Here is a 27279-nt window from a genome sequence, read left to right on the forward strand (position 1 = left end):
TAAACAATGCGGCACTCACGAGGACAGCTACGTGTTGTCTTCCTGCTTTCAACAGCTGCCGTAACTACAACAGACGCATTCGGCTGAAAGTCGCCAGTTAACACGGTCCCTTGTTGGACCATAACACCTGGCGCACAAATCAAGCGCTTCCAAATACATTACATTACAGTTTTTCAAGATAAAAGCCCTGTCAGCAGTGACGCCGTTTTTTCTCCAGAATTAGACCTGTAATAAATGTGTAAGCTTTACCAAACACACAATATATTGTTCCCTTTCCAACAAGGAGCTTAACCCTCAATGCAAACGGATTTCTTACAAACACTTATTTTAATACACACCGTCAATTATCTTTTTTATGCTAAATCAAGTTACTGCTCTCTGACGAGTTTGCATCAGCTTCCGGTTACGCCAAAAGAACTTCAAAATAAAAGATCCAAAACGTTTTTAAAAAGGCACTTACAAAATAAATGCTGACAGGAAGTGATCATCTTAGGTGAACTAGCAAATAAAAATGTCCTAACAGAACATATTAAGAGTAATTTACACACACACATACTGCTTTTTATAGAAATATAGTTGTAAGATACCCAAAAAGTGACGCTGCTTTAAAGTTGTTAAACGTGACGCTACTATGTCCTCTCGGTCGTGGTCACGTGACCAAGCTCTCGGCGGACAGACAGAAAGAGCCCAGCTGACTGTCCGGTTTATAGCATTCAATTAGTTCCCGACCACGACCACCATGAGTACCAGCGGACATTAAGAGGTCCAACGGCGACGTTAGCAGGAGGTTTACCGTTAGCACGAGGTAGGTTGTTGTTGTTGTTCGTTACGAGCTTTATGGGTTCGGCTTGTTTACGGTTACAAATATGGCACCTTTACGAACAACGAAGAGCTAACGGTGGCTAACCTAGGTTAGCTGTGATATGGTGAAGATGCTAAACACACCGCTATGTTTCCATGCTAATAACGCTCACGAGTAGTGTTGTTGTTGACGTATCTAATTTAACGCTCGTAATTCCTATTGTCAGCCCACACCTTCATTGCTATTATTATTTACGTGTGTGTGTGTGTGTGTGATGAATGGACGTTAAGGAACATATGAAGACGGTTTTTTAGTTTGACCGCACCCTGTTAGTTTATTATCAGTAAACAATAAACACATTTATTATTGACGTTAAGACCTTTGAATGTAAACGTCACTGTTTGTACCTTTTTATTATGTTTTATGAAATGACTTTATGTCTTGTTTTCATTACAGAACACTAGAGAGCAAACTATCTAAACTTTGTTCATTGGGGCACATTAGTGAGGCATTTTAATAAAACAATCTTATATTAAATAAGGTGCAGGAAGCATCAAACAAGCTCACACTAGTAGAATAGATATCTGCACACTTCAATCTATGCAGAGAACATTTTGGCTCTAAAGGACCTTCAGGGTATACATGGTTGAGCTGGACTGGCAGGTTTAGAAACAAACGTCCCAATCACTGTATGCTGCACACCTTGGAGGTAGAGGCTCCGCCTCCTGTTAACTATAAAGTGATGGGGACATGAAGTGTTTGTTTGTTTACACCTGTCATTCCAGCTGAACCATGCATGCTCTCATTAAGGTCCTTTTAGACCGAAAGCTACAAGCACAGAGTTCTCTGCATCGACAGAAGTTGCTCAACGAGTCAATCCACAGAACAAATGAATCTACGACTCTTTCAGGTATTGATCGGTTGTAATCTACCGGTTTCTGACATCATCGCATAAATGATTCCCAGATTAATCGATAATGAAAATAATTGTTTATCCGCAGCCCTGATGAGCATTCATCACATACAAAAATTATTAGAAATTGTATTTTCATCAGTAGATCACGAGCCGGCCTTCTCGTAAAAGCTTCGAAAAGATTCCCAGATTAAGTGAATCTTTCATTTTCATTTCCTCTCTTTAGAAACTTTCATCTGAGGTCTCCAAAGAATGAAGATTAGTGAGAATATTTAACGTAGCAGTGAGCTGTAAAGCCTGTGCAACTTTAAAAATGCTCCACATCTTAACATCTTAATGCCATAAATCTCTCCCCGTCATATTGTCATCTCAGCGGTGCTTCAGTTTAGTCCTCACATTGTGAAACCTGCAGTGTAGCTCATGAAGTGCTCTCAGTAACGTTGTGGTTACTGAGGAAGTCACAGACTCACTGAACCACAGAGGAGCTGCAGGAGTTCATGTTCACACACGAGAGGCTTTGTCTTTTAAACTGTCTGTGTAGTTCCACTGTGTCGCGTTAAGGGAGACATTCTACAACGTCCTTTAAAGTGTCCGTGTTATAAGTTCTCTTTAAAATACGATCCAGTTTCATAAGTTCTGAACTAATTTGACATTAAACAGAAATGCTCTGACGAGCGGTCTCACTAGACGTGCAGGTATGACAATTGCAAATTTGGGTGCCTAGAAATTATGTCTACAGTCTGAACTCTTCTGTTCTCGCTGCAATGAACAATGAAGTGACGCCTTCTCGGTACAAATCCTTGTGTGATTAGCAGCAGCGGACCGCAGGTCGTGGCGATGTTCTCAGCGGTCCACAGGTCGTGACGATGTTCTCACCTGGTTGAGCTGTCGCTCCGTTGCGCTGCTCTTATGTAACGCGGTGGCTCAGTGCTCCGAGGTCAAGTGTTGTGATTAACAGACTGTCCAACACGTCGCTCAGAGAGATGTTAAGCTGACGGAGAACAGAATCAATCATGAAACCATCATTGCTTACAGCCTCACTTGTAAAAGTGCAGCATGTTATTTAACGAGCGCTGTGTCTCTCTGGTTCTGCCTCGTGCAGGTGTCGATGCTGGAGTCCCTGATCTCCCGGCATTAGGATCTGTGAGGCTGGGAGAGACGACGCCCGGCCGTCCACCAAACCACCCGACATGATGGCCTCCAGCAACGTGGACAACCGGGGTGAAGGTAGATTAATATCAAGCGTTATGAGCCTCTCCTTGGATCAGCAGGGCTGTACTCTGATGTTAAGGTGTCATGTGATATAGAGAGGAGCTACATGGATGCTGTGGGCTTATTTGTAATCCCAGCTGGCAGGTAGACGCTGACTCGGCAAAGCTGCTTCCATTTTCTTTTGGCTCAGCTGGTGTGTTGTTGGTTAGGAGGAAGCAGGAAGTTGAATATTCAGCATGATGTGATAAAGGTGCACTATCTGTGACACATTTACTCCCAGTCCACTTCTCCTTAGAGCGACTGACTATAAATGAAATGATTTGTGTCTAATTTCTGTTGTGATTCACTCAGATTTGAGTAAATAGTTTCTCTGAAGTGCATTAAAGACGAGCTCCTTTGAGCGCTGTGGCTTCTAAAGACGGCCTTCAGTTTCACTTCTCACACTACGAGTAGACCTCCCGTCACTAGAACATGCTTCATCAGTTCCTCTCGGCATGTAGAAGGACGGTGAGAGTCACGAGATGCTAAAGTAAACCTCACTGAAGCCGGTGGGGTGGGTGTGTGTGTGTGTGTGTGTGTGTGTGTGTGTGTGTGTGTGTGTGTCTGTCTACTAACAGGCAGGTAGCAGCACGGCGACTCTTCTTACTCTGCCAAAGCAAAGAGTTCTCTGTGTTCATTACAGTCGGCTGCTTTACAGCAGACTTTGTTCTGCAGGAATAAGATCAGTGTGAGACTAAAAGAGATTATTTAACAAATCCCTAAGTTTCCCATTACTGGAGAGCATGAGGAGATTCAGATTGAGCCGTAGTTCTGATCTATTGACAGAAGAATGTTTCAGTCGCATGTTCATCTTTTTATTGTTGTGTTTTAGTCAAATATTCATCTCAAAAATGTTGTTCTTAACACTTCAAGTGTCGTCTGGAGTTTTTGACTTCTTCAGTCTGGTTTTCCTTCTCTGTGCACGTTGGGAGTAGTTGTTCCAGAAATCAATAATTCGCCATCTTTGATGTTTACATTTGTTCTCAGTGCTGCTCTGCAGTAACACTCTTACACTCATTGAGTGAACATCAGGGGCATTTAGTATGTTGACCGTAACCTTAAACTGTGCACCCACATTAGTGATGGGAATAGATTCTATTGATTCTAATGCTGTTACAGATTTTGCTGTCGGTTCATTCTTTATCGATTACCTTGTTTACGTTTTGGGGGGAAAAGTCTGTGAACAGATATAGTTTTTGTCGATGAAGTTTACGCCAATAAAAATAGAAGAAATATTGATTTATGAACTTCTAAAGTCTCAGTCCTACGCTTTGGTGTGAAAGCGCTCTGGAACAGAGAGGATGTGTTTATCTCATGTGGAGTGTTTTTATCAAGCTGGTTGTGAGAGAAACTCGTCCCACATCCTGTTGGTGCCACGCGACTGAAGGGCCTCACTTCTTCTCTCTTTTTGCATTCTCTCCTTCGCGGCAGGTTCTTTGTTTTCCGACCCAATTCCATCGGAAATGGATGCTCTTTGTCCTTCTCCTCCAGGACCTTCCAGACCCCATCGCTCCTACGAGAGGATAGGAGGACGGGAGGGCACCTCGTAAGTATGATGAGGTCTGATATGTAACGACTTGTTGGCCCGGCTCTAATGCAGATACGACCTGTTCTCCAGTTTCTGTCAGACTCTCATCCACCTGTTGAAGGGGAACATCGGTACGGGGCTGCTGGGCCTTCCTCTGGCCGTCAAGAACGCAGGCCTGGTGGTGAGTACGCAGCGTTATTACATCATCACACCAGGTCACATGACGGGTCTGGAGACGGTTTCTGATGTTCACAGCAGCGTTAAAGAGCCAGGGTTGCGGCGGGAAAACATTTGCATGTTGCACCGCGAGGGAAATACTGCGGCCACAGTTAGAGATAGGTTATCCCTTCTATGAGCCGCTATCTCCTCAGACAAAACCAGAACCGTCATGTGACACACAGAGAGATACGGAAGAGGTAGTGGCCAGGTTAGAAACAGAAGTAGTAATATATATTCTACAACATGCATCTTAACTTCATATTTTAGAACTCAGAGTAGCTTTGACTGATGCATGTAAACTTCACTTCTTTCGCTCTCTCCTTGTTCCCTACTTCCCTCCAGATGCATCACACACACCTTATGCCCCACACACACCTTATGCCCCACATGGAGTATGTTCTATATACGTGTACCTGTGATCATGCTGGACTTTGTTCATCGTCCTCCTGGTTTCATTATGACGTCGTGACTTTAATCTTCGGTGTTGATCTCGCTCCTCTGTCTCTCTGCAGCTCGGCCCCATCAGCCTGCTGTGTATGGGAGTCATAGCGGTCCACTGTATGACGCTGCTGGTGAAATGTTCCCACCACCTCAGTGCAAAGTGAGTAACGACACCTCGCGAGTCTCAACGCGTGAAATCCTCATTTTCACTGGATTTCTGTCGTGTTTACGGACTTCCAGCAGGTAGAGAGGAACTAAATGTGGATGTTCGCTCACATGGAATCAGGCCGATGGTCGACGGTGTACAGACAACAGCTTCTGGACAGCGCAGGAAAAACAAACAACGAAACCCTCCTGATAATATGGTGCTTTGTTGCTGGAATGAAATATATTAAATAGTTATTTTGTGTAGTTATTCCAGTAATGGATGAAGCTGTAAAATGCAGCTTTGTCTTAATATTCTATAGTGAAATAAACAACTTTACGAGTTAAAACCGTCATTAAGATGCCCGTCCTGCTCGTGTTCACTCCCATGATATCGTCTGCCTGATTTGCATGTGAATGCAGCATTAGGCATTGAGTTCACTCCTTTCCTCGTCACCTTCCCTTGCTCCGGTGGTGATCTCGACTACTTCCTGGACAGAGAGAGGCGGCTCCTAATCAAAGTCCCTCTCCCTGGTGGTTCACACCATCTTGTCTCTCACTGTAGATCAGCTGTTTGTTTCCAAAGATAACTTCTGGTCTCTACCTCCGTCCCCTCACAGCGGGGCCACTGTGACTCCTTTCTCTCGTATTATCTTCACGCCGTGCAGCTTCTGCTCTGTGTTTTGTTTTCACTTGTTAGCTTGGCTGTGCAAACAGTGACAGATTACACTTTGTTTTGGCGTTTCTCTCTCTCCACGCTTATCCTGCTGTGTAAACAGCAGCATACAGGTTATACATACACACACACACACACACACACCAGAGCAGCTCCACCAGTACATGTTTTCTTAAACCCATCAGATTATGTAAAAATTAACCAATTAGGCAATAAACCTCAAAGTATATGATCCATTATCTGAGTGACAGCTGCTGGTGTGTGAGGTGACTCAACACACTTTATCAGATCACCAGCCGTGTATGTGCGTGCGTTAACAGTCGACCCGCCCGTCTATGCCGTGTCTCCCGCCCTTTGCCCTGTTCATACAGGATGTACACACCAGCTGAGCCAAAGAGGATTAAGCAGATGGAGGGTGTGAATGAAGAGCTTCCACCACGAAGCTTCTACAGAAGTCAAGATATCCATCTGAGACGAGACGCTGCTCTTTACTGCAGTGAGCGTCAACACTTCCTCTCGCTCCGTCATAAACACGCAGGAGCAACAGGATGCATTTACTGAACCTTTAAATATGTAGTCCACCTCTAGTCTTTATTAGCAGTTACTGTTTCTTCTGTTCATTTAGCAGTATATGGTTTCATAATGTCGTGTTTATCTGCAGGTTTAGGGTTGTAGTGGTTTTACTCGTCAGCCTCTTGGTGTGTCAATGTCTGAAACTGTGTTCCTGCAAAGCTCCAATGCGTGCATGTAGCACCATTATGCGTTGTAGGAACACGGTGACTGTAAAGCTCACTGGTGCAGAGAGAGAACGAGCTCCATGATATCTAAATATTAACGTATGAGATCTGTGTTCAGAGGTTCGTTCAGTCTGTGTCTCGTCCCCCAAAGGGAACATGTAATCCAACCACACGAATACAGTGTCAGTTTAAAGATGTGATTATTTAGTTTGGTTTCCCCGTCCAGGTTGGACCGTCTGTCTCTGAGTTACGGCGAGGCGATGCAGTACGGGATGGAGAACGTGCCGTGGCTCAGGAGACACTCTCAGTGGGGAAAGTAAGACGAACGTTAAAAGTTCCCTTTAGAAACAACAGCAGAGTTTCTTTTATGTCGTGTTGTGTGTTTTTTAAACTCATTTTATGAAACTGTATTCAGTAACGTCCATGTTTTAGTCAATTATCTAGCTTTTAAGGCGTAATGCATCAGCTCAGTCTCATGAGAGTATAAATACTGTTACAGAGGCTCTACCATGACTACTTCTTATTTTTTTTAAATTTAACTTTCATTTGTAAAAGCCAATATCACACATTTGCCTCAGAGGGCTTCACAATCTGTACATCTGATGTCCTTAGATCCTCAGGAGAGCAACTACTGAAGGATTCCTCTCCAGAACAGATAGAAGTACAATAGATGTATTTTCTGTACACATTTCTGTAACTTGGTACTACTTGTTGGGTCGATTAAGACAGTAGAAGTATTTAGTTCAGGCTCAATATTTACCGTGTCAGCGTTCTTCCCTTTCGTCCCACCTCTTCTCTCTCAGACACACGGTGAACTTGTTTCTAATCATCACCCAGCTCGGCTTCTGCTGCGTCTACTTTGTGTTCCTCAGTGACAATATCAAGCAGGTGCTGAACACACACACACACACACACACACACACACACACACACACACACTCAATCGATTTTAAAGAGATCATTTGGATTGTTTAGAAGTGGCGCTGTATGACGCAAAACACAGGCCACTGTGTCTTCTGACCTCTGACCTACACCGCTCTAAACATAATGAAGAGGTTGAGCACAGATCTAACGGTGTGAACAACGTTCCTGTGTTCTCTGCTTATGGATTTATGTCATAGGCTCAGTTTGAGGTGCTCCCGTGAAGGTTATTCTTAGGTTACATGGCAGTTCCCACAGTTATGTAAGAGTACTGCTCGTGCATGTACTCACAGAACAGTGAGAAGGTTCCAGTGTTGACTCACACGAGATACAAACACACAGGAGAGGAGTCACATGCTGCAGCTTCAATAGAATACAATAGAACTACATCGTCGATAACACTGATAACACAAACAGCTTTAGAGGATTTGCAGGAACTTGCATGAGAATATATGTGATATGGATATTTTAAACCTCTCTTTATCTTTGCTTTCTTAAATATGAGACGCATTTATGCAAAATCTGTAGTGTTTCTGTGAGTAGAAAACTCTTCAGATAATAAAGTTAAGATGTCGAGCGACTGGTCCTGGTTAGACTTTATTTGTGCGGTACAGTTTCTCACCACTAGGTGGTGATGTCTGTCTACTGTGTTGGTCTCATTTCTTCCTCTGTTACATGAACGTAACAGAGTAACTTCATTGAAACCATCAAACTTCTTTTGGGAGTTACCTACCTACCTACCTGTACTCGCCACAGTATGGAAAACCATTTCCTGCCAGTAAAAGAAACAATAAGATGATATATTGTGTTAATATACTGAGAAACCTTTTTTAAATAATGAATTTTTATCTCAAAATATTGACTTTGTGCCTCAAAATAGTTAGAAACCTTCTGAAAATGCTGACTTATGAAAGCTTCTCTTCATTTTAAGACACCAACTCATTGTTTAGAGATGAGTACGTCATTATTTTGGGAAAGTTTCTCAGTATTTTGAGATATTAAGTCATTATACTAAGACAGTGTTTCAGTATTTTGGAATACTGACTTATAATCTTGAGAAAGTTCCCATAATCCTATTTATCATCATCATACGGGTGGACATGGCTTCCATAGCAAAGTGAGGTGTCCCTCATGAAGATATCTTCAGGCACCAGTCTCCAGCAGACGTCCTTGTCTCATTCATAAACGGACTCGTTCCTCCATGCTCACCTCCTCCATTCGTTCCTTCACCAGGTGGTCGAAGCCGCCAACGCCACCACCTTCAACTGCCAAATGAACTACACCAACCAGACCCAGGTCCTGGTGCCGAGCTTCGACTCCCGCCTCTACATGCTCTGCTTCCTGCCCTTCATCGTCCTGCTGGTGTTCACCCCCGACCTCCGGTGCCTGGCCCCCTTCTCTCTGATTGCCAACCTGATGATGACGGCCAGCCTGGTGCTCATCTACTTCTACTCGCTCACGGTGAAACACCACGTTTATCTCTCTCTCTCTGCTTTAACCTTCAGTACCTCAGACAGGATTCACTGCTTCTCCGCTCGGCATGTTCTCACTCTGACTACGTTTACATGCACACAGTAAACAGCTGTAAACAAACATGTGCACTCTACATGCGCTCCAGCAGTCTGAGGACTCTATAATTGACAGATTATAGTTGACAGATTTCACCTGTTTCATATTTTTAACCAGGTTTTGCATATTTTAGCTCCAGCGTGTGCCTCTGTGTTACTTGAGGTTTTACGTTAAGTACATCTTTTTATTTATTTTGTTTTTCATATATCCACAAACTACGGAAGCCCTGAGAGGCAAGTGAGAAAAACAAACATCTGGTGATTAATTTTCTGAAGTCAGATTTTTATTATGTTTATAACTTCAGAGCAGCTTTTTCTTTTGTTCCTTTTTTACAGGTGAGAAAGATTACGGGACTTTAAAGATGATTCTGTTAAAACCTGATCTAAAGTCTTGAACACAGGAGAGAAAACACTTTAGATCAGACTTAGAAATAAATCAGCAGATTATTATTATTATTTCTCACTTTCCTCCATAACTAACAGAGAAGAGATGATTATTTTCTGCTTCTGATACTTTTCCTGATCTGTGTTAAAATAGTTAAAAACTGGGAACAAATCTGAATTCCTGAGCTGAAATACTTTTAAACTTAAACAGATGTACATGTCTATGAATCTAAAAGATGAGGAAGACAAAGATGTGAGCATGACTGACTTAATTACAATATTTCTCTAGATCTGTTTCTTCAAACAATGAGTTATTAAAGTGAGAGACTCACTGTGTACAGGACTAAAATATGTGAATATTGCGATATGTTTCTGTAATGCAGATGAAGCAGTAATCCAATGTGAGATGTTCGGTACGACCAGCATCCCGCTTTTCTCTCTCTGAGAGTTTGTAATGTTTCCACCCTGCTGATCGGGTTCTTGTGGATTACAGGACAACCGGTGGCGACGGAGTCTCCAGATGACCTGTTTAGAGTATTTCATCACGCACCTTCTGCACCTGTACAGATGTAAAGCAGTCGTCTTCGCTGAGAAACAGCCTTGTCCTGAAAAAAAAAAAGCAATTTCTTGCATCAGAAATCTTTCAAAGATTGAGCACTAAGAGAGATATGTGGCCCTGAAGGTGTTTATGTGGCTGATGAGTCATCAGAGCAAGAGACCATGAACTCTGTAAGCGTCAGAACATCTGGTTGCTTTTGTTGCTGGGGTTGTATAAAGATATTAAAGTGTCGGCAGACGAGGGTAACACTTTATATTAATATTAATCAATATAACGCTAAAGAAAAATGACTCCGTCGGCATTTAGATCGGTTCCATACGAGCCTGTCCTTCACCAAACATTTCTGAATGACTACGTCGTGGTTTAGGGTGTTGAGCCTCATCACGGTGACCTTCATTTTAAGAGTAATTAAAAAAAAACTTTCTTCCAAACTGAAGTGAAGGTTTCCCTGTAATGACAAACTCTGTCGGCAGCTACAGATGACGTTTAACGGCTTTCATTTTGCTCTTATTCTCCCACTCTTGTTTCATTTCACAGTGATGCCAGTTCTCTTTTTATAACTTATCAAAGACCGTAATCACATTTAATTGCTCTATTACAAGCAGGCATTTGCATGCGTTGACCAACAATCGAGTGGTGTGTTGATACTCGGATCTGATTACAAATGGACCTCTTGACTGTAGATGTGATGGGTTCAGATGTGGAAGAGCAGCCGGAGCACTCAACAAACCCTTGGACTCAAATGTGATGATGCAGTTTTTGCAGAATGTAGAGTTAATGTTCTTCTCTCCCTGCAGAACATCAAGTACCCCATCGACCTGCCCAAAGTGGGCAGAGCTGTAGACTACCCTCTCTTCTTTGGGACGGCCATCTTTGCCTTCGAAGGGATCGGAGTGGTACGTGACGGACTGATGTTAACTAAGTGATAAAGCACACGGGTCAAACACGTTAACATGTAAACGGTTAAAGCTTGTTTACATGTGGCTCTGCAGGTTCTTCCTCTAGAGAACAAGATGCAGAGGCCTCAGAGGTTCCTCCCGGTCCTGTATCTGGGGATGGGCATCGTCACCTTCCTCTACATCAGCCTGGGCACCATCGGGTACATGTGCTTTGGAGAGCACATAGGAGGGAGCATCACTCTCAACCTGCCAAACTGCTGGTGAGACATCAACACTCCCTGGATTACAAATAGATATACATTTAAGAGAGTTTGTTTCACTAAATGTACCAAAAGTTACCGTTAGATAATGCCTCATTTGCATTTTGCATCTCAGCAAACTGTCTTTGGTCCTTTTGTAAATGGAAAAGAACCCCGTCACCTCCAGCAAACAGGTCCCAGGTGTTCAGCAGATCTACCACAGTCCATGGAGACCAGCTCTTTTCAATAGTGAGACTAAATCATAGTGCAATTGTACGATGCCGATTCAACCCCTTTGGATCATTACCCCGTTAGTTGGTGGAGTCGTCCGTGCACACACAGAGCTAATCATGAACCTACAGACGTTCCATATAGAGCAGGTTAGGAGAATAATCCTCACGTCCTCAGAGAGAACGCACTGAGCTGACGTCTGTCTGTGGTGTGGGTCTTCGGGCTCGTAGATGATGACTAACGGCGCTCATCTTCTCCTCGTCTCCTCATTACGACAGGAGACGCACGTCTTTTTTTAAAATGCCTCCCGTAACTGGACCGATGCCACTGATCAGTGGAGTAGATTGGCTTTTCAATAAGGTTGAAATTACCAGCACTTTATTTTAATTGACTGTTTACTGTTTACAGGGACGACCGATGAATGTCTCTAATGGGTTTTTTCGATGTTGGACATGAAAATTTGTGTTGATTTGTTTTATATTTCATGAAAGGTTTTTGATCAGCAGCATTTCAGTGTAACAAACACATTTAAATATGATTCAATGTTGTTTTTAGGTGCAACATTTCACATGTTTAACTCTTGTGCTCTGATGTCCTTAGAGGATCAACATACTGCCATCAAATGATATTTTAATATACAAAAGAAGAAACAATAAAATGTTAAGATAACTAAAATTCACCTTGGGTATAAAAGCCACGTTTAATAGATATGTCTTCTTTTAAAAGTTGTCCTCTTTTGTAACCATTTAAATGTCAGTTTGTTTACATATTATATACAGAGTGAAAACACAAAAGTCTAATCATCTTCTGTATACTAAAAACCTATTTTTAAACAGTGTGTGATATGTCAATGATTGGCAACAGCATGCATAATGATGCATTGCATCAAATAATGTATTCCTCAGTTATACAGCAGCAATGCTTCTGGTGCAAACCAGTAAATGAGTTTACCCCCACAGGTCAAACCTGAGACAATGGTTTTAATCTGGTGGAGATTAAATTCATCTAGAATAAAAGCCTGATGTAATAGAATGCATGATTTTGGCCGTGGGATCAGAACTTGAGGGTTTTTTCGGAGACATTTTTCATGTTTATTCACATATTATAGGAACTGAGTAATGCACAGCGGTTAAGTCTCCTCTCTCTCTCTTTCTTTCCTCTCTCTCCAGGACGTACCAGGCGGTGAAGCTGCTCTACTGTTTTGGTATTTTCATCACCTTTGCCCTTCAGTTCTACGTTCCTGCAGAGATCCTCATTCCTCCGGTGTTGGCCCGCGTGTCTGAGAGGTGGCAGACGCCCGTCAACCTGCTGCTCCGCACCGTGTTGGTCATCTTCACATGTGAGTTAACAACCAGACTAAATCTCTGCAGGCGTCCGTCCACAGTGCAGCGCACTGGTACTGTGGATTCTTTTGCCATTTTGATGTCCGGTAGGAGATAGAAATCATGCGTAAATTCCAACATACACACATGTATCTTCTTTCTTTAAATGCATATGCGTCAGTAGTAGTCGTGTTGGTATAGTGCAGTATGTAACCTCTATTATTACCACTACTTCTTCTGTAGGTGTTGTGTGTCTGCAAAGCCTCCGTTAAACGATGAGAGATGTGAAGGTTTCATCATAAAGCAGATAAATGTGACGATCTACAGTCGAGTCTGATAGGGATGCTGGTTTCTCAGCACCAGGGACTACTTAAGACCTTTGTATTATTAAGTATGCTTCGTTGAACAGCATTGTGTGTATGCGGAGTAGGAAATGGAGCAGAGAATAAGATGCTCTGCAGAGGCAGAGATGCATATCTTATACCTTTTATTGGACTCATTTAGAGAGACGTCACTGATGCTTTCTAATAGCAGGTCTGTGTGTGTACAGTTGGGTTAATCCAGTGCTTCATGTTATATAATAAAACATGTCAAGCAGTCCCATCAGACTTCATTGAGTTATGGAACAGCAGGCATCGCTTGTTAGCTTCGGGATCTTAATTACATTCATTAGCTGTGATTGGAGCCTGTAGAACATTATGCAAACTCTACGCGGTACAGGTTTCTGCACATGCATGTTTATGAGATGATAAAAGGTAATGCATGCATGCATGTGCCATATCATGTCCGCAGGTCATATGCAAAGCAGCTCGTGGTTTAATTGAGAGCGTGTGTGTGTGTGTGTGTGTGTGTGTGTGTGTGTGTGTGTGTGTGTGTGTGTGGAGATGGTGCAGGAACAAGTAATAAACATAAACATCTTCGATATTGCTTTTTTGGTTTTGAATCGAATACAAGATGAGACCGAAGCAGAGCATCGTCTCTGTGTGTGTGGAGTAGATCGTCTTTGAATCAACAGCAGATGTTTGTTCTTTACCGTCCGGAGGGAGAAGCTTTGTCCTCTTTACAATACTGCTACCGTATTTATTTAAATATTGTGACTTTGTTTCTGTCGGTCTGCGTTGCAACCAGGCGGCAACCTCCAGTTCTCCTGAGTGAAGCCGATGCTTCATGTGTTAAAGCTGCATTCTCTCTAGTGTCCACCAGGGGGCGACTCCTCTGGTTGTATAGAAGTCTATGAGAAAATTACTCTACTTCTCTCTTGATTTATTACCTCAGTAAACATTGTAAACATGAGTTTATGGTCTCAATCTCTAGTTTCAAGTCTTCTTCAATACAGCATGATGTTCATTTAGTACATTATGGTCCATTTAGAGTCACACAGACCATAAAGCAGGGGATGCTTTAGGACGGGGCTACACGGTGATTGACAGGTGACCCCTGAACGTTACACAGAGCCGGTGCATCATTCTCTTTAAGCTTCTTCTAAATGTTGCAAAGAGATATTTTAATGTCTTAACAGCATATCACAGACACTTCAACTCAGACACTAATGACGTGAGCGACGTGAGTGTTTAGAAGCCTGAAGGATGTCTCATCTTGAAAAGTTGTTACCTCCTCTAAAGAGAGGCAACATCTTCAGCATGAGGAATCATTTTGTCTCATTGACATGCTTGTTTACTCCATGCATCGTTGACATTTTCAAATGTCTTAGCTTAATGTGAGATTAAGCCAACAAATCATCTCGGTGGTAAATCTGCCTTCTGAGTGACTGATGGTGAAAAAATGTATTAAGTTTCTCTTGATTTGCAGTCAGATAAGAGCTAAAAGAGAAGAACGCCCTGAGTAAACTCTCTCTCTCGGTCTCTCCTTCTCTCTCCTTCTCTCTCCTTCTCTCCTCGCTCTTTCTCTCTGCTGAGCTGTGACTTGTGCTCTGCTTTTAAGTTCAGGACATTTCATTGCAGTGAGATTTCTTTTGAAGTGAGCTCTCTCTCTCTATTCTAATTTAGCAGCGAGAGGCTGAGGGTTGAAGGAGCTTGCTGCTGCTGCTGTTCTGGATCAAAAGGCCTCTGAGTGATGGCTGTAGGGATGCCGTGTGGCTTTGCCTGTTTTCTTGCCGCTGTATGAGCCTTGATACCATTATGTCACGCGGTTTGAAAAAGGATTGCCTCCAAGGCAGAGGACTTGGATTGGCGTTTCATCCGGTAATAAATCTCAAGTGGGCGTTCTTAATGTCAAACTGGTAAATCTGCATTAAGTGATTGTTAACCAACAGAAGAAGATGGAGGACTTCCAAAACCACCTCAAAGGAACAAGCCTTGTTGAGCTACGTCATCCGGTTGTGATCGATAGCGAACACTTGGCCTCTGTCCCGTCTTTTAAAGCTGCATTAATCCGTTATTTTGGCCACTAGGGTGCAGACCAACACAACACGCTTGTGAGGAAAATGTCTGGCTCTTCAGCTAATAGATGGTTCACTGTTTTGGTCACCAGCTGTGACTCCCTTATCCAGATGAGCCAGCGTTGTTAAAGCCGATACGTGTGCGATTCGATTCCAATTCTTGCTTTCCACAATAACTCCTTTTTAAAGGAGCTTTAAATACACAACTTGTATTCACGCATACATCCATACTTGCTGAGAAGCCATGAAGCTTTTATTTTTCCTGCCTGTGTTTGCTTCTTTTGTCTGAGTCACTTTTTCACAAGCTTGAGCTGAGCAGCCAGTGTGTGTTGTTAGAGCCGTTGATGGGAACAAGAGAGGACGTTGTGTGAGCCTCCTCCTCGTCTCCTTCTTCTTCTTCTTCTTTTATTTCTGTTCTTCCTCCAGCAGCACTGTGGCACAAAGGTGACGTGCCACTGGGAATGCATGCTGCATGTTGCTCTAGTGCCGCCATGTTTTTACCCTTTCAGAAAACATATGTTCACCTTTTACTTCTATTTGAGCTAATTGACTTGTGTAGTTTGGCCTCCGCTCTCTGCGCCGTTCAGCTCATCTGAATTACCTTGTGTCTGTTAGCAGCAGTGAATCAAACATTAGATGTGATGAACGTATTGTAGGTAACTTGAGAAATGCAAAAATATAAACAATAAATCATATGAATGGAGAGAGAGAAGCAGTTGAAGCCCCCTGTTGGACTACAAAATTATATTTTCCCTTCCGTTTAAAATTTATTGCAATAAACTTACGTTACACTCGTATGTAATTATGGATGTCAGCCGCCACTCCTCTGGTTCCTTTGAAACCAAGCTGCAGATACTTTCTCCCATTCCAAATATGGTCACTTCCGTTCATCGGTCGTATTCCAAGATGGCGACGGCGAAATGGCCGAACTCTAGGCTTCATAACGGCAGTCCTCAAAGCCATGGGGGGGATGTCACGATGACTACGTCCACTTCTTATATACAGTCTATGTTTGAGAGACACAACTCAGGACTCTAGTGAAGCCATTAAGCCACATAGAAGAATCTTCTAACCTGTTTTTCGTCATCTGATCGGCCTTTTACAGAGACCACCGATCAAACTATTTAGAGAAAACATCACCACCCTCGGTGACTCTTAAACAATTGTCTTCATCCTCGTTAATCTCTGACAACCACAACTTGTGTTCTAAGTGTGTCTTTTGACATAGAATAGGACAAAAAGTAATGTTCCCAGCGCAGGACGTACAGGTCGAAAAAGTTCTGTTGTCATTAAAGCTTCTCTTGCACGGAGACCCCCTCCAATGCCCGGAGCATCACCCCGAGGCCTCTTTAAATATCCACGGGTCAGTGTGGTGTCACGCCAGGAAAGGACTGCAGTCTCTCTCTGATCCTGTTGCTGTTTCATCCTCAGCCTTGTTTGGTGAGGAGATAAAGTTAAGAGTCCTCTGGGAGCTTCTTTACCCCACAGTGCTGGGGTCTTTTTCTCATTATTTTCATTGTAGTATTCCGAGAAGTGCTTTAAGCTTAATGTTAAAATCAGTTTAGGTCTTTCTGCTTTGAGGGCCTTTTTGACGATGTTTGCACTTTCTTGGCACAACCATCAGTTGTTGATATTGAATGCAAAGGCAACCGGAAATCTCTAAACACACTCGAGGCACGAAGATGATTTATACAACAAGGTTTTTGTGATTTTGAATTGTACTGAAAAACCCTTACGTGTCTCTGAAAAGATGGTTTCGAAGATCATTAAACCGTAATTGACACTATGGCAAATTTAAGTATATTTTTGTCACACAAAAGAAATTACCAAAAAGAGTATTATTAATTTTGTTTTGCTATTTACAAATGTTTGATCTTAAAGGGCATAAAAGCCTGAAACTTGAGACCTCAAAGACACAAATGATTGCCTGCAAAAAATGTGCTTCTGCTTTGAAATCTGAAGTATTTCAAAGCACCTTGAGTTGTTTTCTGTCGATCATTTCTCTAAGATGTTCCTCAGTGGCTGATGAAGGTGAAACCTATAATGGCAAAGGCAGAAATAGTTTTCTCTACGTTAACATGTTGGAGCTCTGAGCCACAGAGATTCAGTAGGTCAGTGTTACTTTTACTGCTGCTTCTTTCAGATCTGAACTTTTGTTTATCACAAACAAACATCAAACCACCACTTTGTGGTGTCTGCCCCTTCTTTGTAACCTCACTGAGGCTTTGCTGGTTCAATAAAGGTTAAATAAAAATTAAATAAATAATCATCACAGTCCGAATTGATTGCATTCCCTCCAGCAGACTGTCACCTCCTGATTAAATTCATTCAAACTCAGACCGCTCGTAGGGAAAGGATGTAATGACGGCTCCCGCTACCTTGTATTTGTTGTAATTTCAAACAACCATGAGATACGATTAATTGAATTGGTTCCTGTGATGAGTGTACATCCCGTTTCCACTTGACCAAAGGACGACTCTTGCAAAGTGTCCCAAGGCCTGAAATAATCTATTTAGTTTCCTTTAGAAGTTCTAGTCATTGGTAGAGGATCTAGAAGGAACATCCCCCCCCCCCCCTCTAACTTTATCTAATTACTCTAATTTGTAATTTCAAAGGAAGGACATGTTTGTACTTTTCTACGAGCTCCCGCTAGATATTTGCTCCTCAGGCCCACAAATGTTTATTTAATCAAGTGAACGTGATTTCTATTTGGTGCTGGAGTCATGATGATATGCTGGCTCGCTGTTAATACAAAGGATGGATCTGAAAATGAAGGTACGTAAAATTACACTTCACTTCACAGTTCACACCAATCGGTCAAACAGTTGTCAACGTGTCAACGCCGTATTACGGTAGCCTGTCGATCGCAACTTCATAAACCTATAGTGATGTCTTCAGATGTCTCGTTAAAACCCAAAGATTTACAAGTTTAAGTGAGGAAATAAGCAAATTCTCACGTTTGTCAAGCTATGACGAGAGAATGTTGAGACTGAAATGATCAGCTTAAGGTTGTCTATTAGCACTAGAACAGGTAGGACCTGCTGTGTAAATCACGCTGATGTCACCATTAAATCAGCTCTAATAGTTAAATTCCTCTCTGACGTCCACCGGTGCGTAGAGCAGCAGTGTGACGTGATTCATCCAGAGAGTCTGTTGGTTTGTAGAAGACTTCTTGTTGCTGACTCGTCGGGGTGATGGAGCGGTGTGAGAGCGGGAGGTGAGCCGGGGGTTACGTATTCGGACAGACGAGGTGTGTTTGATGCCAGTTTAATGATCCTTTCGGGGTCACTGCTGGTTAGTTAAATGATGGACGCTGCTGCTGAAATAGAAAATTGCATAACAGCATGTTTAAGAGTTTTCTAACTTTTGTCTTCTTTGGAACATGATGGTTTATAGATTTATAGACTCCTCAGAACAACTCTCATCGTGTTGGTATCAGTTGAGGCATGTCGTCTGAAACTTCTTTTTATTTTTATTGATGATCTGTGGAGTGTCAGCGGAGCGTAACGTAGCTGCTGCCTCCATGCTGAGTAGATCCACTCCTGGATAATTAACATTAGCATCCGCAGACCTCGACTGTTCACTTCCTGTCGGTTGCCAGTGAAAGCAGCCTCACCTCCATCTTTTAATGAGCTACAGTCCGCTGAGCTGCAGGTCAGCCAGACCCGGTCGTGCCAGATGAAAGTCGGCTCCCGCTTGGTGATTTCTGGTCGTGAGGTGAAGAAATGAGATGGTGGGACGGCGTCTAGTTCGTCCTGATCGACTGTGGAGAAAAGAGAGCTAAGACCCTCTCTACCAATCTTTGATCCAACCCCAGACGGAGCGTCCCCTCCCGCTGACTATCGCTCGTGGCTCTGGAGGTAATTGACTCCATCTTTCCTCCCTCAGTGGAATTTAAAAGTCGGTGGGCTCAATCAAGAAACTGCCTGCTGACCGTATAAATTCAGCCGGACCCCCACCATCCCTCCTTCCCTCTGAGTCTGTCCTTTTTATTTTCGTCTTGCGGCTGCTCATTTGAGCTGGCCTGCCCAGTTTCTCTGTTGATGCTGGTGGGTGTGAAGTTCAAGGCTCAGAGTTTGCAGATAAACAGTCAGACAACCTCCGGGGAACAAGTTCTTGTAGTTATTTCAACACCTTTCTGCACCGTTTAACATCCAGCCACCGTCCTAGTACCCCAACCACCTAAGATCTGTTACTGTTGTTTTGAGTGACTGTTTCTAAATGAAGAGCAGATTCACATTGAAAAACAGCCATTAAGATGCTGTTTGAACATATTTATATGTAGGAGTTGTAGACTCATCGTTCTTCTTTGCTTTTACTACGATGTAGTAATAAAGCTGTGGCCTAGCTGGGTCCCTCGTCTTCACAAAGAATCTGCAGATGCGATGGCCAGAAATTAAAGGTGCATTGTTGACGAGGTCACCATGCCTGTAGCAACATCATTGCATCGTCTTTCTCCGACGTCTTTGTTGTCCTCTGAAGGGGTCTCAGCCCCAGAGTTGGTATCGTCTCTTATGTTTCTGTACGACCAAATCAGAGCCGGCCGAGTTTGTTGGCTTCACATCAAAAAGTTTCACATGCAGTTTGAAGAGCAGCCATCACCAGGAGATGGGGAAGTGACCGGTTCGCTCTCTCTTTCTCTCTCTCCCCCCCGTGTAAACTCGTCACATGAAAGCTCGACCTTGCCGTCGCCCCCCAGAGGCTAATTTGACAGACTGTGAACATGCAGCAGCGAGCGATTGATTATGAGTCTTTTCATCAGCGAGAACATCCCGACGTGTCCTCACCTCTCGCTCCGGAGGAGATGCTAACAGACGAGATGGAGTGTGTGGTGTGTGTCCATCCAGGTCACCGACACCTCGGTCGGGACATTGCAGCGCGGGCGTCATTTTCATTTTCATCCGAGCCCCGTCACCGTTTGTTCCCGTCTCTGCAGCAATGGATGAAGATGACTCAGCTCCCCGGTGACCGAGACCACTGATGCGTGAAAAAAAAAAAAACAATCTGCTCAATCACACCTTTGTTGTCTCACAGCGTCCTCTGTCCTCTCCGTCTCAATCTGTCGTCTTCTCCCTTCTCTTCTCTTTTTTTATTTTTTGTTGCACATAATCTTCTGTACATCAGAGAAGATGCTCGATGCTCGTTGCTCGTTGTTATTGAGGACTAATGCAAAATATTATATTATTAGAGTCAAATGAGTTAATTTATAGGACAACTGTAGTGAGGACAAGAAATAATATATAACATAAAACACGTTTATTTTAACGGATATGAGATGATGGGAGGTCATGTTTTCGGTTGTGTGTGTCTGACAGTGTGAGTGAGTGAGTGTGCACCTCTGTGTCTGTCCTCGGCTAATCTCGCATTCTGCTGCAGCAAACAGGCAAATATTGTTTATGGTTTGATCTGATTGAATTGTTGCTTGTTTTGAATGTTTCATTTTGATTTGATCGAGGTGTGTATGGTGAACACTTGGGAAGAAAGTTTGAATATTCACGTTTATCATTGAAGGTTCTTCATACAACTTTAAGTTTAGAAACTCATACAGCCAGTCCTTTCACAAACGTCTCTCTGCTCGTCCTCCTCCAGGCGCCCTCGCCGTCCTGATCCCGGAGCTGGACCTCGTCATCTCGCTGGTCGGCTCGGTCAGCAGCAGCTTCCTGGCGCTGATCTTCCCGCCCATCCTTCAGCTTCTGACTTTCCACACGGAGGGCACGCTGTCTCCGCCAGTGGCCGTCAAGAATGTCATGATCAGCCTGATCGGGCTCATCGGCTTCCTCGCTGGGACGTACATCGCCATCGAGCAGATCATCGCCCGCAACGCTCTGAAACACGTAGAGATGCTCACCTCCTCCTTCAGGGTCCAGTGATGACAGGAAGTGACTGTTAGTGGTGGAATAAACACACCCAGGCCATTTAGAAACCATTTTTATTTAATGTTTGAGCAGTATAAACCTGTGAGGACTCGTGGTGTGTCATCATGTTTCACTACTTCACTACTGTGTCCCGTCTTAATCATGACACGCCAACTGCCGGTTACGTCACTCTCCATCAGGTCCAGGATATTTAGCGTAATCTCATGAGACAGATCATTCCTTCAGGTAGCTTCAAGAGATTTTTAGGAGCGGTTTTAGAGTTTAGTTTTCATTTAAAAGCTAAATATAGTGATGTTTTGAGCAAATTGGCACACATGCTGATATTAAGTGGACTGGTTTCCCAAACTGCTTCTCAATTAGAGCTTTTAGACCATCACACTCCTCCTTTAGAGGAAAATCGGATTAGTTTTGTCGCACTTTGATTTATGCCTTATTCAGCACTTCTTTGACGACACACAGACTTTAAATCAAGTAACGGTAACTTAACCAAACGTAGAACAATGAAAGGGTTGAGTATCAAAATGTTTTTTCTTTTTATTGGACACGGCTTCAATTAGGAATTGGAAGTATGGAAGCCCCAGAGAGCCAAATGAGGAAAACCAAACGTTCTGGTGATTAATTTTCTGTTTTTAAATCTGTGTTCCTTATTATTGTTCTCATTTCTCCATGCACTTTAAACACAAGGTACGTAACGTTAGTGTTGTGTCTGTCCTTCCTAATCTGCCGTTAGAGAAAACATGAATGCTCTCAGTCCTAGAACACGCTGCTGGTGGTGAACTTCAGCCTCTTGTGGCCGAAATGAGTATTACAACAGTTATAAATAAACTTAAAGAAAACAATCACCGAACATTATATTGATATATGATTTATTTTGTTGTCACCTCTTCTTTAGCAGTAAACACAGGAGATAAAATGATTTAGATCAGACTTGGTAAACGAATCACCAGATTCTTTTTCCTCACTTTCCTCCCAGGGCTGTCATCCTGACACGTGTCCATGCAGAGTGTTTACAATATAACTAAAGTGTGGAAGTAAATCACACTTATTAAAGGAAGAAGTAGGATGTTGTACTCATGAGATACTGGAGAAAATGATTCTTGATGTACATAAAAGCAACACGATTACTTCACAAAGCGAGGATCAGTGCAGTGTTTCTGTTGTCGTCGTCGTCCTCACAAAACCCCAAAAATCACAAAACGCTGGAACATCTGGCTCAAGAAAAACTCAAAGGGAAAATAGACGACATCGAACTTGTTCATGACGAGATTAATATTTATATTTTACTGTATATTAGATTTTTAAAAGCTTTTTATTTTCCTTTTTGTTTTTTACCGTCGACATATTTCGGTTGCCATTTTTGCACAAACACGAAACCAGGATTTTATTAAAAACCCAGATTAATAAATCTCACTGATGCTCAACCCCAGAACAAAAATCACCTTTTCTCAACAAAACTAATAAATATATCAGAAACGTAGTTGTACTGTTTTTCTGTAGGAGCTCTTCTGTGGAACACTTTTTTTTTTTTTTTTTCTTGTCTGTAAAACTTCTTTTTTTGATCCAACTCATTTTTTCTATGTTTTGATGTATACAACAAACATTACAGGTTCGGGTACTTTTATTTTTTTTATAGTTTTATTTTTTCAACATTATGCATTCTTAAGACACACGGCTAAACCCTGAACATGTTCTGTTGGTTTAATTCCAGAGAGGCTCTGCTTGTAATATAATATGTATTTAATATAAATCATGCGTTTTAATTACAAGCCATAGGTATTAACTCATAAATCAAACCTGCGTCAGACACGAGTCAACCCGTGCTATCGGTTGGTCGTAAAGCTTCTGCACTGTTGTGCGTCTTCAGTGTTTGTGTGGCCGCATACTGACGGCTTGTTTCTAAGCTCAGCTGTGAGCCTCGTGTGTGACGCTGCTGATTTAAATCACAGCGGAAATCGCTTTTGTGAATATATCCATTTGTTGTAGATGTCCACACACACGCGATGTTAAATCTCATTTTATTTACCCATTTTTCTCCTATTTCCTTATATATGTATGTGTGTCTGTGTGTATATATAGAAAATAGTTTGAGATTTTCTCCACTGGACACTTTATGAGGATGATGATGAAGATGTGCAGCTACCCAAAGAAGACTAATTTCACTTTGCTCGTCTTCATTTACAGAGGAAAACTTGATTAATTCATTATTCATTTTTTTTCGAGCAAATGCCGAACTCGAGTTCTCCGAGGCCAACGGTTTAAAAAGCTGCACTCTACAGATGTTTGAGATTTGATCAATTAAGAAATGAAAGAGTGCTAAATTGACATTTTAAGGGTTATCTCTTTTAATTCCTTCATGAATAAATAACATTCAAAAATATCCTAGTGTGCTTTCCTGTCTTTTTTTCTTTGGTTGCTGCTAAAAACTTTTTGTTTTCTTAAAGCTACTGTCGTGTGTTGATTTTGGTGCCCCGTGTGGACAACAGCAGTGTTTTTATGTCAGATTATGATTATGACTATCATATGATGATGCAGAAGTGTCTTTAAGCTGCATTCTCTCTAGTGTCCACCAGGGGGCGACTCCTCTGGTTGTATAGAAGTCTATGAGAAAATGACTCTACTTCTCTCTTGATTTATTACCTCAGTAAACATTGTAAACATGAGTTTATGGTCTCAATCTCCAGTTTCAAGTCTTCTTCAATACAGCATGATGTTCATTTAGTACATTATGGTCCATTTAGAGTCAAACAGACCATAAAGCAGGGGATGCTTTAGGGCGGGGCTACACGGTGATTGACAGGTCAACAAGACGATTTAGAGTTAAATAAATGATCATAATTTGGGTTAAAATATAAGTTTCATAACTTATATTGATATGGAAGTTGCGTCACATGACAACATTCTCACGTCAACTACAAATACAAACAGCTTTAGCACCTTTAAAGAAACATTTTGAGGTGTTATGTTTGACGACTGTAAGAAAGAAATCACTTGCTCCTTTCTTCAGTGACTTCTTGAATCTCCTCATAGCTTCACACGGAAAGAGGACAGACAGGGCAGAGAAACTAAATTAAACGTCTGATTGATTTAAAAAAAAAAAAAAAAAAGTAAAATAAGTTATTTGTTACCCGTCCTAATGCAGACGGATAAATGCATGAAGACGCTCTTGTGGCTGTGGCCGAATATCTCCGGGGTTAATAGACTGGAGGAAGGCCGTCGTGAGTTAAATGGTTTCTACAACTTGTTGCCGACTTCAGTTTTTCCAATTATTCTTACGCTTTAACAGACTTGTTATTTATTTCACCACCATTCTGACTTTTCTGGTTGAGATTTTTCCATTATTTGTGTAAATATTAAGACATTCATGTGTATGTGTATTGCCGTCAACAATAACATAAGCTAACCATAGCAGGGGGAAACTATGTGATGTCGGTTTGTGAGCCTTTAAGTCTGCAGAATTTAGATTCAAGCCAAATAAGAGACCTTGGAGCTCTGAGGCTGAGCTGCTTTCACATCTGCTCGGTTGGCACAAGAAGTGTGAGTAATCCTGTCTGCTGCCTAATTGATACAAAGCAGAGGGAGGCTGGTTGCTTTGGGAAGGAGAGAAGAAGAAGGTCCGTTGGGGTTAATTTTCCTCCTTAAAGCTCACACGCTCAGATGGAGTTTCATAAACCCAAGTGGGAAGCAGAGGACTCTCTGACGTACAGCTACTATGCATTTTAGATTATATTAGATTATATTAGATTATATGCACGCCTGCATTTAACATTTACTTTGGTGAAAATGTCCCACAGGGTGAATAGATACCATCTGAGGTTTATTTACTGTCACGACTTCACGTTTCTTCTTCTTCACAGATGACGAGTAGTTCCCAGCTCACCTTCAGTTTTAGGCCGGAAAAAAGAAAACACAGACCCAGTTTGTCTGTTTATGTGCCATGACAGTCACATTTTCATCATGTATCCAGCTGCAAAGCTTAGATATATACTATATACTATGGTAATGGTCGTAATATGGTGAAGCCGGCAGTGGCAGCTTTAGTATTAGAAGGTAAAGTCCTCTCCTGCTGGGAGATACGTCCTATAATTGACCTTCAGCTGTAGGTGAAACATTCAAATGTAGTCAAAAACTATTTCATGAAACCTTTTCAACCAACTTCAATCTGGGTTTTCTCTTTTTTTTATTATCATTTATATAGAAATATATGTATATTTATATAAAATCTCAGACCTCCACACAGACCTGCGTGAACACGATCACGTTTCCCCTCCAGCTCTTAGTGAAGCGCCGTATGAACAACTGGGCGTTGCTCCTTCTGGTACCTTGACACTGTTGAGCTGAAACATGTTGAAGTCTGGAGAGCAGCAGCAGCTTCCACTAAGAGCAGAGACAGAAGGAGAGCTTCCCTCCGCTGAAAGGATTCTTATTTCACATCAGTGGAAAGTCTGAAAGAGCCGAGCTGAGCGGAGAATGATGTGTATGTTTTCTGTTTAAGAGGCTGATCGCTCCTTTAGAAGAAGCCCGGTATGGCTTCCTGTGAGCAGAACCACAAATCACACGCTGATGATTTCAGTGCTGGATGGATGCAGCACACACATGTAGATACGTATATAAACACACATAACTCTCTGATAATTAACATATTTTGATGTTAAAATCACAGCTAAAAACCTTTTCCCTGTTTTAATCGTTTATCTCTTGTTTTATGCTAAATATATGTATAGTTTTCACATCAAATCCACATTAAAAAGTATTTTCTTCCTCTGTGAAATGGTTTCAAATGTTTGATGACTCATCAAGCACTCAACATAAATCTTTGGGCAGCTGGTTACTCTGGTCACATGGAACACTTTAAGACGATTAAACCGTTTGAGGATCATCGGAGCTAACGGAGCGATGAGGAGAGTGACGGGAAGAGATGTTGTTTTCATGTGACTGAGGTCTGATTCATGTTTATTTCATGATGTTTTCTATTATAATCTTTATTTATTCAGGTTAATCAGGCAGGAAAACAGTCCACTTAACTCTCTCAACTCTAAAATGGTTTTTAATTAATTTAAAATATTTAAAACTTTCACTGAATAAGTTAATGAGGAATAAATAAATGACAGCTGGTTGCCTGACTCTCACACACCTGTCTCCACTCCTGCAATCTCACACGCGCAGACACACACACACACACACACACACACACACACCAGGGGCTGCAGGTGAGCTGGAGGTGGAGTCAGTATAGGTTGGTTCTCTTGGATTTCACCTTTCAGCAAGTGGAGCTGAGCTTCCTCGACCAGGTGAGCGCCTTCACATCCTGACCTCTTCTCACATCTTTTGGTTTAGGTTTGACCTCAAGAGAAATGCACCGATGTTCTTGATCGAGGTCCAATATCCTGAAGGTTTCCTTTTTTAGTTGCCCTCTCTTCAGAAGCTTTAAGTGACATCTTTAATTCCTCCTCAAATAAGGAGGATCGGTCACTGATCCACCAGCCCTCTCTACACGTGTAGAAGGCCGGCGGTGAGGTCAGCTGTCATGTGAGGCCCTTTGACGTCTCCGTTAATGATCTGACCCTACCGGACCTGAACGGTGCTCTCTGCCTCCAGCAGGTCACCGCTCGGCTCCTCTGCTCTTGATTGGCTTTGACTGCATTGAAATTCATGCTCACAGCTGCTTACATAGTGAGCAGAGTGTCACCTGAGAGGCAACGTGCAGGGAGCACGTTCTTTAATGCATGTTTGAGCTTCTTTGCAAAGTGCAGCTTTGGGTGATTCGTACTATTTAACATAAAGATGAATAAATACATTTCATTCAGTGCCGAAGAACTCGTCCGTCCATCCTGACATCGACTCCTCTCCTCCTCTGATCTCAGATCTAATCTGCTGCTCTTTCATCCATTTACAACCACAGACTGAATAGAAGAAGTGGACTAAATGTTCTGCCAGAAATGGCTTTCTAGCTCGTTAACTATCTTGTAAAGCTAAATAAAGCAGCATATTCTACTTGGCCGGGTGTAAATAGCCAAAATGCTGCCGTTTGTCTCAACCGGTAGCAAATAAAGACTGTTAATTAATTGAATGCACACCTTAACTTCATTTATGTTCTGAATTTCTGCTGTTTTTTGCTGAATACAGGCTCTTTCTCTCTCTCTCTCTCTCTCTCTCTCTCTCTCTCTCTCTCTC

The 27279-nt window shown here is 42.3% G+C and overlaps 1 protein-coding gene across 2 annotated transcripts; it reads left to right on the forward strand.

Moving 5' to 3' along the window:
• Positions 1 to 640: 640 nt before the first annotated feature.
• On the forward strand, positions 641 to 23485 carry slc36a1 (solute carrier family 36 member 1). 2 transcript variants are annotated; one of them, XM_031876995.1, is made up of 12 exons: positions 641 to 805; positions 2818 to 2942; positions 4398 to 4512; positions 4585 to 4675; positions 5226 to 5314; positions 6938 to 7027; positions 7515 to 7599; positions 8866 to 9093; positions 10941 to 11039; positions 11136 to 11302; positions 12682 to 12851; positions 20822 to 23485. In XM_031876995.1, the coding sequence occupies exons 2-12, from the start codon at positions 2906 to 2908 to the stop codon at positions 21100 to 21102; spliced, it is 1452 nt and encodes a 483-aa protein (XP_031732855.1). In that variant the 5' UTR covers positions 641 to 805; positions 2818 to 2905; the 3' UTR covers positions 21103 to 23485. The 2 variants fall into 2 exon arrangements, with proteins under 2 accessions (XP_031732855.1, XP_031732856.1); XM_031876996.1 differs by having other exon boundaries at positions 4458 to 4512.
• The last annotated feature ends 3794 nt before the right edge of the window (positions 23486 to 27279 follow it).

This window comes from Anarrhichthys ocellatus, unplaced genomic scaffold (genome assembly GCF_004355925.1).
Source record: "Anarrhichthys ocellatus isolate YVR2014 unplaced genomic scaffold, GSC_Weel_1.0 scaffold122, whole genome shotgun sequence".
Classification (NCBI taxonomy): domain Eukaryota; kingdom Metazoa; phylum Chordata; class Actinopteri; order Perciformes; family Anarhichadidae; genus Anarrhichthys; species Anarrhichthys ocellatus.